Source organism: Mastomys coucha, unplaced genomic scaffold (genome assembly GCF_008632895.1).
Source record: "Mastomys coucha isolate ucsf_1 unplaced genomic scaffold, UCSF_Mcou_1 pScaffold3, whole genome shotgun sequence".
Classification (NCBI taxonomy): Eukaryota; Metazoa; Chordata; class Mammalia; order Rodentia; family Muridae; genus Mastomys; species Mastomys coucha.
In genome coordinates this window covers 47,739,102-47,752,713 of record NW_022196909.1, presented here as the reverse complement: position 1 = coordinate 47,752,713, position 13,612 = coordinate 47,739,102, and the positions used below count along the sequence as shown (strand labels likewise).

The 13,612-nt window shown below is 52.0% G+C and overlaps 1 protein-coding gene and 1 long non-coding RNA gene across 3 annotated transcripts in view; both read right to left on the bottom strand.

Annotated features, from left to right (window-relative positions):
- Nucleotides 1-258: 258 nt before the first annotated feature.
- The window catches only part of Ilrun (inflammation and lipid regulator with UBA-like and NBR1-like domains), a 70,194-nt gene continuing 56,840 nt past the window's right edge, over nt 259-13,612 (bottom strand). The window contains exon 4 of one of the 2 annotated variants that reach the window (XM_031348792.1): nt 259-2,925. In XM_031348792.1, the coding sequence (XP_031204652.1) occupies nt 2,723-2,925 (203 nt within the window). In that variant the 3' untranslated portion in view covers nt 259-2,722. The remainder of the gene's footprint in view (nt 2,926-13,612) is intronic. The other variant, XM_031348791.1, reaches the window with a different exon arrangement.
- Nucleotides 9,424-13,612, bottom strand: part of LOC116075542 — an 8,469-nt gene continuing 4,280 nt past the window's right edge. The window contains exon 2 of the long non-coding RNA XR_004112572.1: nt 9,424-13,582. This is a non-coding gene — a long non-coding RNA (uncharacterized LOC116075542). The remainder of the gene's footprint in view (nt 13,583-13,612) is intronic.

The window sequence follows — 13,612 nt, the reverse complement described above, 5'->3', positions numbered from 1 at the left end:
CACCTTCCACTGTCACCGACGACCACCGGGCATCGAGCAGCTCTGCCCACGGGTCAAGTCCTCCTCAGCCATCAGAGTAAATCTTTCCTCCTTTGTTGGACACTGTCTTGCAGAGACTAATATACTTTCCAAAATAAGTATCTCAGGGTCCCCAGTTCTCTCATCTCTACCAGAGCCACTGCGGGGTGACGCAGGCCAACAGGCAGGTAGCTGGAGGATGCAACAGGACTCACAAACACACATGAAAAAGGCGGGTTTTTTTTTTTTTGTGTTAATTTAATCATACAAATATTCATTTACATGGTAAGGAAAACCTCATCTTCATTTCCTAGGCACCACGAGGCCCCACCAGACAGCCATGACTGCGCAGGTGGGAGGGACAGCAGGCTGCCCCACATTCACCCAGGGAAACAAGGGGTAAGAGGGCAGGCGGAGAGAACATTCAGTCTGCACCTGTGAGCCTGCCCATTCTTTCGTCTTTTCCTGCTGGGAGCTCAGGCTAAATTTGGGGGTCTTTACGCTCATGTCCACACTGCCCACCTTGGCCACCAGCTATCTTGGTGAAAGCGCCTGGCTTACGGTTATAGCCAGTCCATACAGGGGGGAGAGGAGGCTGCTTTTATAGAAAAATGCCCCAAATTCAGTTGTCTCCATGGCAAAGAGAAACAGGCATGCACACGTGCACACACACCTACACACACACAGATTCTTCCCAAGCCTGCACCCACCTACCCCACCCACCCCAATCTTCCTGAAACTTGGCATGTGCTGCCAGATGGGAGTTCTGCCAAAAGATGGCCTAGTGCTCACATGTGAAGGCTCTAAGGGCTGCAGAGTGGGTCAAGGCTTACACCAGCTCTGGCCTTCTGAAGGACCCAGCTCTCCAGGGTGCACAGACAAGGCTTGTTTCTGGGGAGGAAGCCAGGGTACCTGAGCCATTACATTTGCCAAGTGAGGCTGCTACAAGCAGGAAGGGGCACAGGAGGAGAGCAAAGACACTCAGTGAGAGTAGGAACTGAGCAAGTGTGGCGCCTAGTGGGGTCAGATGGGAAAGCCACTGAGGCAGGGCTGAAGTCTCTCATGGTTCCAGGAGGGCATCTGGAGACATACTGCTCCAAGGCCAGAAGCAGGAAGAATGGCTGGGCATGCATGTGCTCTAGGGTGGCAGTGTCCTCAGGGACTGGCATTAGTTGTCTGACCCCAAGAAGGTCCTCAGACAAAAGCCCCCTGAGACTTGTGGCTTGGGTACCTGGTAGGGATTGCCCTTGGCTCAAGGGTCCAAGGGTGCAGAAGTAAGGGTCACATAGAAGCCCCCCTCCCTGGAGACCCAGCTACGCCATCTTCCCCACGGCCTCCTCCACCTGCCCCAGGGACCCTTGTCGGTTTGTTTTGGGGACATGGAAAGGTGGGGGTTTTCATAGAAGCTCTTCTTTCAAAATCAAGTGTTTAAAATCAACAGTCTCAGAAGAAGATGAGGAGGAACAAACACCACACACAGACAGAGACAGACAGGCAGGCAGAGCAGACCCGCACCACACACCACACACCCACGCACCCACGCTAGAGGACCTTCTACAGCCACTCACGCTTGACCTCCCTGCTCTGCTCACAACCCTGGAGCACATGGGGGCTGGAGGAAGGCAGGGGGCCCTACAACCATACCAAATCCACATCCCCGGCTCTCAAGCCACCAACTTAGGGAAGGAGGGGTTAAGAGGAGGGACTTTGCATATTCTTGTATCTTTGGCAGACAGCTGTTCTAGCCTGGTTTAAGAGTCCCATGGAGAGGTCCACATTTCAACCCGAGTGGAGTCCATGGGACACCGTGGGCACCTGCCCAGGGGGCAGAAGCCTGTACTCCAGCTGGGCTACAACTACCCACCCACACTAAGCAGCCCACCCCGCTGGAGGAGGTCTTTTCATTTCCACCTGACTGCGGCCTCTCAGGTAGTGGTCAGTAGTGGGGCTCCCACCTGGGGCTGTACCTTCATTCTGTAATGGCTGGAGCCACAGGACATGTGGGGGAGACCCAGGGAGGGGAGCTGTGTGACAAGAGAAGCAGGAGACAGTTCACTCTTGCTGACGCCCTACAACCCGGTGTGCAAGCAGCACAGAGCGAGAGCCAGGGAAGACAGGCCGCGGCGCTCCAGCTGGTACAAGTGTTCACACCTCTAGAATGGAATGCCCCGGGCTTCTGTGGCCACACAGGAAGGTCCTCACCTCAGAGAGTCTGATGCTAAGAAGCCCCAAGACTGACAGACACCAACATCAAAGGGGTAAATGAACAAGAGATTAAAGAAAAGAGAGGAGGAGGGGATATCTCACTGCAGATGCCATTAAGAAGAAACAGGGCCAGACTCTGCAGCCGTGGAACACAGCAACCCCGCCTGGCAGAGTCCCCAAACATGCCATGCCAGCCTTGGTGTGACAGGCTTCCTGAGCAGGCACTGTCCTGTGGCATGCTGTCTCTTACTTAGAAGATAAACATCCGGAAGAGGGAGGAACTAACATGTGCTCAAAACTACAACCTCTCTGTAGGTAAAATAATTTTTGTTTTAAAAAGATGGCTTATTTTCCCCCATTTAAATTTCTTCCCCTTCCCAAGTGACCTAACAACTCATTAGACTGACGTCATCACCAAAACCCAAGGTGGCTGCGTGGATCTCTTCTCGGTCGCCTCACACCACTCCTGCAGTCCAGCATTCACACATGCATACTGAGTTCACTCAAAGCTAGTCTCTTTCTTCCTCTTCTTCCGTGATTGGGGGGGTGGGGGTCTGAGCCAGGGGTCCGTGCGATGTGGTCTGCAATCCAGAGGAACCCCTTGCCCTCTCCCCCCAAAGTCAGGCCTTCTGTCTTTTGTTAGTTTTTCTTCTTGCTGATACCCGTTTAAGACTGGCCGAAGGGGTAAGGCCCGTGGAGCCCCTGGAAGAGAGTGAAGACAGTCAGTGATGGAGTCTCCTGGTGCTGCCTGACAAACAAAGCCAGCCCCAGTCAGAGGCATGATGGTCACTGCCCTAGCCATGAGCATCTCAATGACCAGGATATGAACAGCTGTTAAGTTTCCCACTGAACCCAACACGAGCGGTGGAGGAGAGAAGCCGGAGAGACACTGCCTGTCTTGTGATAAGTTCAGCTGATGCTCACAGCCAGGCTGCAAAACTTTCCCGTATCCTCAACATCCGGCTCTCAGGGCTCTCAGGGCTCGCCACTGCAACATGCCGAGTGGATGAAGCTGCCTGCTGCCCGGAGTTCAGTTTCCAGAAGCCACAGGGTGGAAGGAGACCTGACCATGCAAGTTGCCCTCTGACTCTGACGTGCATGCACACACGTACCACGACCCACACTGTCCTTAATCCTCATGTGTTTGCGTGGCCTCGGGGCTGCCATTTCCCTGACTGAGGCCCATGAAGTAGCAGCTGCTAGAGGAGGCCTCAGCACCACACCCGAGGACAAGCACTCTGTCCCCCACCCCGCCCCGCCCCGCCCATCATGAGACGCCTCCTTTCCTTGTCCTTTTTTGTTCTCCTCAGACAGGGTCTCACTCTGTAACCTGGAGTAGACTGGGATTCTTGTGAAGACTGACTTTATTATAGATTGTGCACCTGTGAGTTAACGCACAACATGTGCATGCAGGAGCCCATGGAGGCCAGGAGCAGGTGCTGGGTGACTTGGAGATTAGGCTATAGAAAGTGCTCTGAACACTCAGTCCCTGACCAGCCCCAGGACTGGGATTCGTCGTGAGCCTTCCTTCCCTGCTTAGCCTCCTGAAGTCCTGAGACGACAGGCCCTGGTGCACACCTTTAATCCCAGCACTGGGAAGGCAGACTTAGGATCTTAGAGTTGGAGCCTGGTTTAGAGTGAGTTTGAGGACAGTCAGGGCTACAAAGAGATACAGACAAGGAGCAGTGGGACTGGGCAGAGATCTGAAAGGTCAAAGGTAACGGTGACCAGCTAGCTCTAGGCCCCTGCACGCTCACACACAGGATCCAGCCACACACAGGTGACCAGAGTCAGTAACCTGTGCTTGATAACCATTTGAGGAATCCTGAATCAAGCATAACTTACAACGGGAAGAAATGCGCCATTTCTCATCTACTTGAAGGAATGTAGGCAAAGTCAGCATGCTTTCAAAAATTAAACTTTTTTTTTTTTTAAAACAGAATTATGTGGCTAGAGCAGAGCCAGGATAACAATCTCATGACCTAGTGTGGTGCCTGGCTCTCAGAAGGTATCCTAACTTAGTAACTGAACAAGGACAGGTACCCGGCCCAGCTCAGAACACCTGCAGTGCCAGGCTCCTGGATGTCAGGCCCTTTGAGAGTCAGGTTTGTAAATGGTTCATTGGGGCTTGTTGTTTCTTGGTAAGTGGGGCACACAAGTACCCATCCATGCACTGGGCCATAGCCTTGGAGGCTGGGGCGGGGGGCAGGGGCCTAGTGGAAGACGCACACCCAATTGCCAGTGGTGGTGGATGTGAAGACCTGGGAGAGCAGAGTCTACTCCCTACTCTGCATGTTCACAACACGACCCTGAAGGACAACACTCCCTCATACACCCGACTCCTCCACATAGCTACCCATAACATGCAGTGCCTGGCTCAGGATGCCCAAAACCAGATTGCCAAGGAAAATGCCACGGGGACACCAAAGCTACTAAGGATGGGAACATGATTTTTTTTTTATATGAGAAGTATTAGTATGTCTCTAGCTACTCAGTGGTATTCACGTGCCTGTGTGTAACCAAGAGAGGAGAACTGGGAGGGAGTGAGGGAGGGAGAGAGAAGAACGAATGGAGAGAGGGTATCAACTCTCCACCAGGTGCTACAAAAGCATCAACATGCTCTATGTAAGTGAGTTCCGGAGACAAATGATGCTGCATCCCATAGTGGGGGTTAGCCCGTCCAAAAGGCACAGTGCCAGGGAACCAAGAAGTTGATGTTTAGGATGACAAGATGTCACATGCCTGTGGGCCCTTCACTAGCCACATCTCCAACAGGGAAGTTGGAGGCTGTGACTGCGAAGGTCACAGCCGCAGCCCTTGGTGGCTGTGCCAAGCATGGGCTCTTAGATTCCATCTTGTGGGCTTTGATGGGAGTAAGAACACAGTAGCTGAGGGCAACCGCCTTGACTAAGCGCTTCCCAGCAACAGCTACTCACCCAGAACGACCCACAGGGGAAGCGTAGAGTCTCTCAGATTGGGAAATAGCACGATGCTCAGAAGTCTGAGCAGGGAAAAAAGAAACCACAGAGAGCAAGCTGGGTTTGGTTTCCAAGGGGTCCACCCTGCCCCGCCCCACAGTGCCTGCTGCATCCCTAGGCCCGGGGCTTGTCTGTGAATGCTTCCACAAGAGCATATGTGACTTCCAAAGAGCTGACCGCCTGCCCCATCCCCCATCCCCCATTTAAGAGTGGAGATGAGATGTATGCGCTGGGCAGGGACAGGGACACAGCTGTGTGTTCTCAGAATGCCACCTGGTGCTGGGCCCTCAGACCAGCCAGTGTGTCTTACTGGCTTAGCTTACGGTCATCTTGACTCTCTAATAACTGAGATTCTAGGTCTTCTGGAAAGACAAAGCCCATGCACTTCTCTTTCAAATCAAGAGCAGCATAGCTAAAGAGGTGACATCTAACATTGCAAAGGTGGAAGGATAGAGCTATCTGTTTGGAAACCACCTTGTGACATGCAGGATTGTGCGTGTCATAAGGAGACTGCAGGACACAGGCAGCACTGCACCAGCTGCAGAGGAGAGACTGCTAAAGGTTCCAACATCAGTGTGTGGGGCATCCTGTGTGGCAGGACTGAGGAATGGGAGAGCCAGGAGGCAGGACACACAGCCCGTCCACATTTCAGACTGCCACTGTCCTACAAGCCAGTGGAACAGAACAGGTGTCACTACTGAGCCCCGCCTGGAAGCTAGGGTCTGAAGGGCAGGCAGTGTCCACTCTTGGCTGGCATCTAGTGACGGCTCTGCATGCACGTGCGTGGGTGTGGAGATGGTCGCTCTGAACCTGGAGCTCGGCAATCTAGCCAGACTGACGGGGGAGCCCTCAGATCCTGCTGTCTCCACCTCCCCTGCACTGGACTTAGGGACAGACGGCTGCACCCTGCTCAGCTCCTCGCGCTCCTGCAGCACCCACCTTACCCACCGAGGCACCTCCCTAGCACGGACTCTCATTTCCTAGCTTCTGTAGCAGCATACTGCTGGTAAGGGAAGCAGATCAAGGAGGACGTAGCACCAGACGGTACCAGACAGTACCAGAGCCCTCCGAATTCAACTCTGACCCAAACAAAAATCAACTCCTCAGCATGGTGGAGAAAGCCACCCTCCTTTATGTCCTCTTAGCCATGCCAGCCATGATGCGAGGCCACCGATCCAGTAAAGAGCTGCCCTACTGGCTCTGCATCGAAAGGCCATCTTCCTAGAGCTAATGCAAACCTGGAGAGAAACAGGGTTCTCTGTGGAGCTGTTAACACACATGCCATAGGAAGAGGACCAGCTTGGGCCTGCAGAGGCTAAGCTTAGTAAGGAAAGGTGGTCAGGATTGTGGGCCAGTAGCCAATGTGGGTAGTGAGGTACTCCAGCTAGCCGACATGCAACACAGCGCCACACGCAGTTAACAGATGTTTCCTGTTTGCCCTTGAGAGAAGAGATCACTCTGCTTCGAGCCAGGTGAATGCTCAGGGGAGCTGGGTCAGGTCCTGAATGATCCGTCCAAGTGCAGTGTTAACTACTACAAGTCACAGCTGGCCGCCTTTCTAAAATACTTTGTTATGTATGAATGAAGTTCACACAAACTCATCCTTATCTTCAAGAACAATTTAAGATCTAGCCCTTGTATGCTAGATGCAGGACTTGGTGGTAACATCCCCAGCAGGTGCTGCCCAGGGTCAAGCCTTAGTACTCGTGGAGAGACAATCTGGATTCTTACCTGGGCTGTAAAGCAAACCCAATACCAACAACCGTCTGAACCAGTCCTTAAAATGCTAGCCCTGTGCAGCAGCGACTCATGGCTAGTCCATGAGCTTCTGCGAGGACCTATTCATACAGGAGTCCTAAACTATGGTATCAGCATAAACCTTTCCAAAAAGGGGTGCTGGCAGAGTGTCTGAATATGAAACACTTCTCTTGGAAGTGTTTGGGATCGTTCCCGCAGCTTTTGGAATAGCTGCACATATTTAATAAGCTGGCTGAGGGATGGGACCCAAGACTAAACAGTTTATTAATATCTCATACATGGCTTACTCTTTGACCATTTTTATATGAAACAGAGGTTCTTAGTGTAGAGTTTTCCACTTGAGGAATCCTATTGGTATTTGAAATTTTCATATTTTGTATTTCTAGATTTAAAATGCTTGAACTTATACTAATAGTTATCAAAGAAACAAACACCCACATTAAGTGCATTGCAACATAGTTGGAATGAGCAAGCAAAGCACTGAGGTCTGCCTCGTCTCGCCTCCCTCACTTCTCTCTTCAGTCCCCATTTTGACGGCCGGCTGCCTCTGAGCAGGGACCATCCCACCAACCCCTCCATGCTGTACTAAAAATGAAGGAAGGGATGTGCTCGGCTGGGGACTCAGCTCTTGTCTTTTATCTTGGGGGGAGGGGTGCTAAGAAGCTGAAAGTCCTTTAGAAAGGACATTTCCCAGAGGCCATTGGGTTCATCTTTTTTGTTTTGTTTTGTTTTTTGTTTTTTCGAGACAGGGTTTCTCTGTGTAGCCCTGGCTGTCCTGGAACTCACTCTGTAGACCAGGCTGACCTCGAACTCAGAAATCCTCCTGCCTCTGCCTCCCAAGTGCTGGGATTAAAGGCGTGCACCACCACTGCCCGGCCATTTGGGTTCATCTTTTCCCCTCTATTTGAAAACTTGCTTAGACAAACCACAACATGGAAACTTTCATGTAACTGTCTTTATTTCACTTTTGTGACTTGGTTTAAATAAATAAAAAGGTTCACAGGGCTAATAAAGAGGACTGTTTGCTGCATGCGGGGAAGCCCCTACCCCCATGACAGCAAACACTACGAGGCCTGCTCATCCTCTCCCTAGCTTTGCTTGCCCAGTAAACACAGCCGACTACAAGGTTTAGCAGGAAGTGTGTCCAGACGCTGGACTGCACGGATCAAGTGCTGGGCCTGCTGGAGGGACTGGCCACCTAGGGCCGGAGACTGACCGACGTGATGGGATCCAAGGCTCTCACTAACAGGGAATGGACCAAGCAGCAAAATCAAAATAGTCAAACTTGGCCCTCCACCTGCTGGGTGACGGTGTGTCAGGGCCACTTTCCTGGGAAAATACCCTAAAGTTCAAAGACATATTTATTTCTGTGCTGCCAGAGGCAAATGTAGACACCTACCTCAGGCCTGAGGACCATGGCAGGGCAACCTGGAGTTATAGCCTTCTGATTCTGTCAAATGACTTAAAGGTTCTGAGCGCCTTGTAAAATCACTCCATTCTAATCTCTGTGGCAGTTCCATCCTTCCACCCACACACCTATCCTCCCTCCCCTGCCCATCCCAGGTGCCCACACCCAACAAGCACTGCCAGCCTTCAACCTTTTCCTGACCCAACTAAGAAATCTGCCAGGAGGAGTCAATCCAACCGTAGCTTTGACAGTATCTGAGGGCCAGAGATCAGGCTCAGTTGCTCGAGGGGTTATGTAGCCTATACAAAGCAGTCTTCAGCTAGAAACTGTCTCACACCACGGAACCGAGCAGAACCAAAGCAAAGCACTGACTGGAGTTCTATGAGCAGATGAAGGGTCTTGGCTGAGTAAGGACCTAAGATAAGAAGACTTCAGATGCCGGGGACAGGGCTTTCTCGGGCCTCTCCTAAGGCAAGGAGCACTCTAAAGGAGAAGGAAACCAGCCAGGCATGGTGGCGCATGCCTTCAATCCCAGCACTTGGGAGGCAGAGACGAAAGCAGGAAGACTTCTGCTTGTGCCAGGCCAACCACAGCTATGTAGTTAAGACCCTGTCTCAAACCACCTCCCACCATCCATCAAAAGCAGCCAACGGGAGCACAAACACATTCTACCCAGTGTTCAGGAGGCTGAGACACAAGAATTGGGCTACCAAGGGCTACCTGCTCGGTAGGTGGCCTCAGCACTTCACCTGAAGACAAGTCACCCTGGCCTTCCCATGAGCTGTGGCATCGCACACACGCACGCACGCACACACGCATGCCAACAATCACACACATAAACCAAGGACAGGAAGTGGGGCTGGAGAGGCCGCTCAGCAGCTAAGGATACTACTGCTCTTCCTGGGGCCAGCGCTCAGTTCCCAGCTCCCAGCTGCCTCAAGCACTTACACTCCAGAGGACCTGATGCCTTGAGAGGGCACTGGCACCTACATGCATGCCACACACACACACACACACACACACACACACACACACACACACAGAGTTAAAAATTACATTAACATTTTAAAATTTTATTGTAGCACAATAGATTCTTTTGAAAGCAAAGAGAAAAGCTGGAAAACACAAAACCAATTTCCCCACACCCTATTTCTCTTCTCTGGCTCATGTCTGTGCCCGTAGCAAGGCACACTGGTGACACTTTGAAGACAGGAATCAGCAGAGACTGAGCGGAGGAGCTCATGACTGACTGAACACCATGAGAGCTGCCTCTGCATGGAGCAGGCAATTGTGACTGGTCCTTAGGCAACCCATGACAAGCAGAGAGATCCAGTCCCTCAGGCCTCTGTGGGGAAGGAGGCCAATCCTTCCGCCCGGGTGTAAGAACGGGTTCTCACCCGCTGACATGCTCTGTTGGAGTCACCAGAGCACCCTGGCTACTGAGCGGTGAAAGCTTAGCAGCTAAGCCAGGAGAGACTGACCCAAGTGGTGGACTTCTGTCCACAGAACCTGCTTCAGAACCCTAGCAGAAATTAATGCAGACGGAAGAGGGAGAGCAAGAGGGAGAGAGAGTTGTGACATGACCAGCGTGACAAGAGCTGGCAATCCTGAGAACACAGCTGTCTTGTGCTACAAGCCTGCCCAATGTCAGCAGTCCGAGACAATGCCCAGAGCCCCAAAACAAACCCAGAGGAGCCTGACACCTTTGAAACTGCTGAGGTCGAAGGAGAGTTCCTGGACATACTTCTCAGCCTCAGTCAATCAGCAATGGTACATAACAAAAGACATTTTCTAGGTCCTTGCTGTTTGCTTAAATTATTTTAAAGTGCACACACAGTCAATGCCAATGCAAACAGCCGCTCAGGAGAGAGGCCTTCACTAGCTCTTCTCACTGAGCTTTCAGGAGATGGAGGCATCGCAACAGCATCAAACCCAAAGTCCCCTCCCTAACAAACGCTTTCTGTACAGAATGTGCTGGGCTGCCAGAGCACGGTGGGCGGGGCCTGTGCTCCTCCCTCTTCTTCTTCCTCCTTGGCCATGGGTTCTCAGCTGCCACAGGTAGGTGAGGAGTCGCCCTCCACACCTGACACAAATGTCCATACAGTCTGCACAGGACAGCCGAAACCATGCATCGAAATGTGATCTAGAACGCCGGACTCTGGGTTCTGGCCACGACCTACTATTAAGTGCCATGTGAAGGTTGCAGGCATTGGTGAGCACTGTATTACTCTCTGTAACTATGGAGTCCTAGAGCTAAGGGCTGGAGAGCTTGAGAGGGACCCAAGTCTGACTCTAAGCACACCCACGGAGGCTCAGACACCACTAACCTGGGGCTTTGCCTGTGCTCTTCCACTGAGCTATCTCACTCACTCTTGGATTTTGGGTTGGTGGTGGTTGTCACCTCCTGTCCTGCTTCACCTTCTAGGCCACTGTGGCTTCAGCTGGGTTTCTGTTGTAGGTGACAGAGTCTCTCTCTGTGTAGCCTCCCTGGCCTGGAGTGTGCTGCATATTCCAGGCTGTCCTCAAACTCAGCTTCTGCCTGCTTCTGCCTCCTCAGTGCTGGGACTGAAGGTGGGAACTACATAACTGACCTTTTTTTAAAAATTTTCTTCTTAAAAGTTTTTCTTTGTGGGTGGGGGTGGGGAAAGGGTCTAACTCTGCAGCATTGGCTAGACCAGGCTGGTCTCTGGCTTAGAGATCCATCTACCTCTGCTAGATTAGAGATCTGCAACCGTGACGCCTGGCCCCTCTCTCCTTTTTTTCTTTCTGTCCTTCCTTTTGTTTTGCTTGCTTGCCTGGTTTATAATTTCTCTGTAAGAATTTCTGTATGAGTTGAAGTCTATGCACCATATGGAAACTGCAGCAATGGTGCTGCTCTGATGTGCTCAAGAGCACAGCTTAGTCTCTGGACTCTCTCTGCCACTGGAGGATTTTGTTCCAGAGACACTAGTGCTGTTCTTACATCACACGGCTTTAAGAGAACAGCAACCCACGTTACGACGCTCAACACCATCCATATGTGAGCCAACACCCAGATGTACAACTCTAACCCGACCCTACTCTCCTCTCTTAAACTTCACATCTGAGGTGAGGCTGCTGGTCCCTCTACGGAGCACCCTGCTCTGGCCCCCGCCCCCCGCCCTTCTAATCGCTCTGTCATCTTCACACCTTACACCCCTACCTCCGCCGTGCACCCTGGCTGTGGTGACCTCTCTGCTTCCATTACTCCCGTGCTCCACACAGGGCAGAGCGACCAGAGCGCCCTGCACACTGCCCCTAAAGCCTCCGCCCACCTGATTTCTGCCCTCTGACTTCCCCCAGCCTCCCCTGCAGCACTCTCACCTTGTTATCATCCCTGGATCCTATACCAGGTACATCTCTACCTTGGGACTCAAATGGCTGTCTCTGAGCCTAAAATGCTACACACCCTCTGCAGGACAGAACCTGTCAAGAGCAGCATGCCAGCTGCTGAGACTATCCCACTCTAAGGAGTGTGCTCAGGAAAGAATGAAGCCACGGAGGTAGTACCCTCTGCAGGACACTCAGGGAATGCAGGACAGTTGTTTCTGTGACTTCAGGAATTATAAGTGCTTTTGTCACAGTAGAAATTCCAATGCCAACAAAATCTAACCCAGGAGATCAGAGACATTCTTCAGGAATCTCTCCCTATCTGGAGGACAGAGAGAAAGCCTGTCAGGACAAGGTGTTGAGTGGGCATGGGTAATGCCTGCCTGCCTCCTCAAGGCGTTTAGTGGGCATGGGTGGTGCCTGCCTGCCTCCTCAAGGCGTTTAGTGGGCATGGGTAGTGCCTGCCTGCCTCCTCAAGGCGTTTAGTGGGCATGGGTAGGGCCTGCCTGCCTCCTCAAGGCGTTTAGTGGGCATGGGTAGGGTCTGTCTGCCTCCTCAAAAACACTGAGGAGCTAGAATGGGGCAGTCATAAACCTCATAGAACTGCTTGGTTACCAGAACTACCCAGGAGAGCCCCAGGGGCCCTCTCATGAAATCATCTGTCCAGTTAGTGACAACAACTGTCTCTGGTAAACTGTCACAGGTTGGGCCTACTTCAGCTGGCCCCCTCTGATTGCTCTCTACAACCATGCTAAACTTCCTTTCTGATACAAGGCCTCTGTACCTGTCCCTGGCTGTCCTGGAACTTACTATCTATATAGATCAGGTTGGTTTCCAACTCACAGAGATCTTCTTGCTTCTGCCTCCAGAGAGTTAGGATTAAAAGTGTACATCACTATTCCAGGCTAATATGTTAAATCTGTGACTTCTTTGAAGCAGATCAGACCGAGTCACGCATCTGTACCCCACAGAGTAAAAGATTAGCTCCCAGACTCAGCAGTGCACACAGCCCAAGGCCAGTTTTGGTCATAGAGACCTTGTTTCAAAAATCACAAAATCAAAAATAAAAATTTACACACAAAAGCAGACAAAGACTTATCTTACACAATCCTTCCAGTGCCTTCATCTGAGAGAAATTAACTTCTGTATGCTTTAGTCACCAAGAGAGCCAAGGGCACGCCAGCTCATCAGGTGAGGGTGCTTACTGCCAGGCCCAAATGACTGAGACAGAGCCAACGCTGCAAGGCTGACCTCTGACCTCCAGACAAGCACCATAGGCTCAAGTGAGCATCTACATATGCGCATGTTTGTATTTTCAAAAATGCCAGGCAAAGGCACACATGTACATACACATATACCCCCTCCCCTGGTACACACACATTTTTGTATTCTTAAAAATACAGGGCAGAGGTGGGACTGTGGGCATGAGGGCAGATGGCGCTCGGCTGCGGCTATTGCAAAGTGGAGGAGGAGCGAGCAGAAGGCAGCAGAGAGGATCACGCGTCCACCCTCTGAGGCAGGCTGGCTCAGGCTGTGCTCCAGGTGAAGGTGGGGCAGGGACAAGCAGCCGTGCTCTCCCTGTGCTCGGCCTGCGCTCGGCCTGCCTGCTGCACACAGGACAGCAGCCCCCGCTGCACACGGGAGGACAGCAGCCCCTGCTGCCCCACAGCCTGTCACTCATTCCCATCTGTCCTGAGTCACTGTCTTACTGTTCTGGACGGACTCCGAAAGCACACAGATGCGGCCACGTCTCTTTGACTTCAGTAGGTCTACTTGCTCTTCCCACACACCTGTACAGCTTCCAGTAGCCAACTGTCCAAAGAGCTGAGTCACTGAGAATGTGCTGTCTAGAGTAGACAGACCCCACCTTCTGTGACCCTGAAATCACTGAGAATGT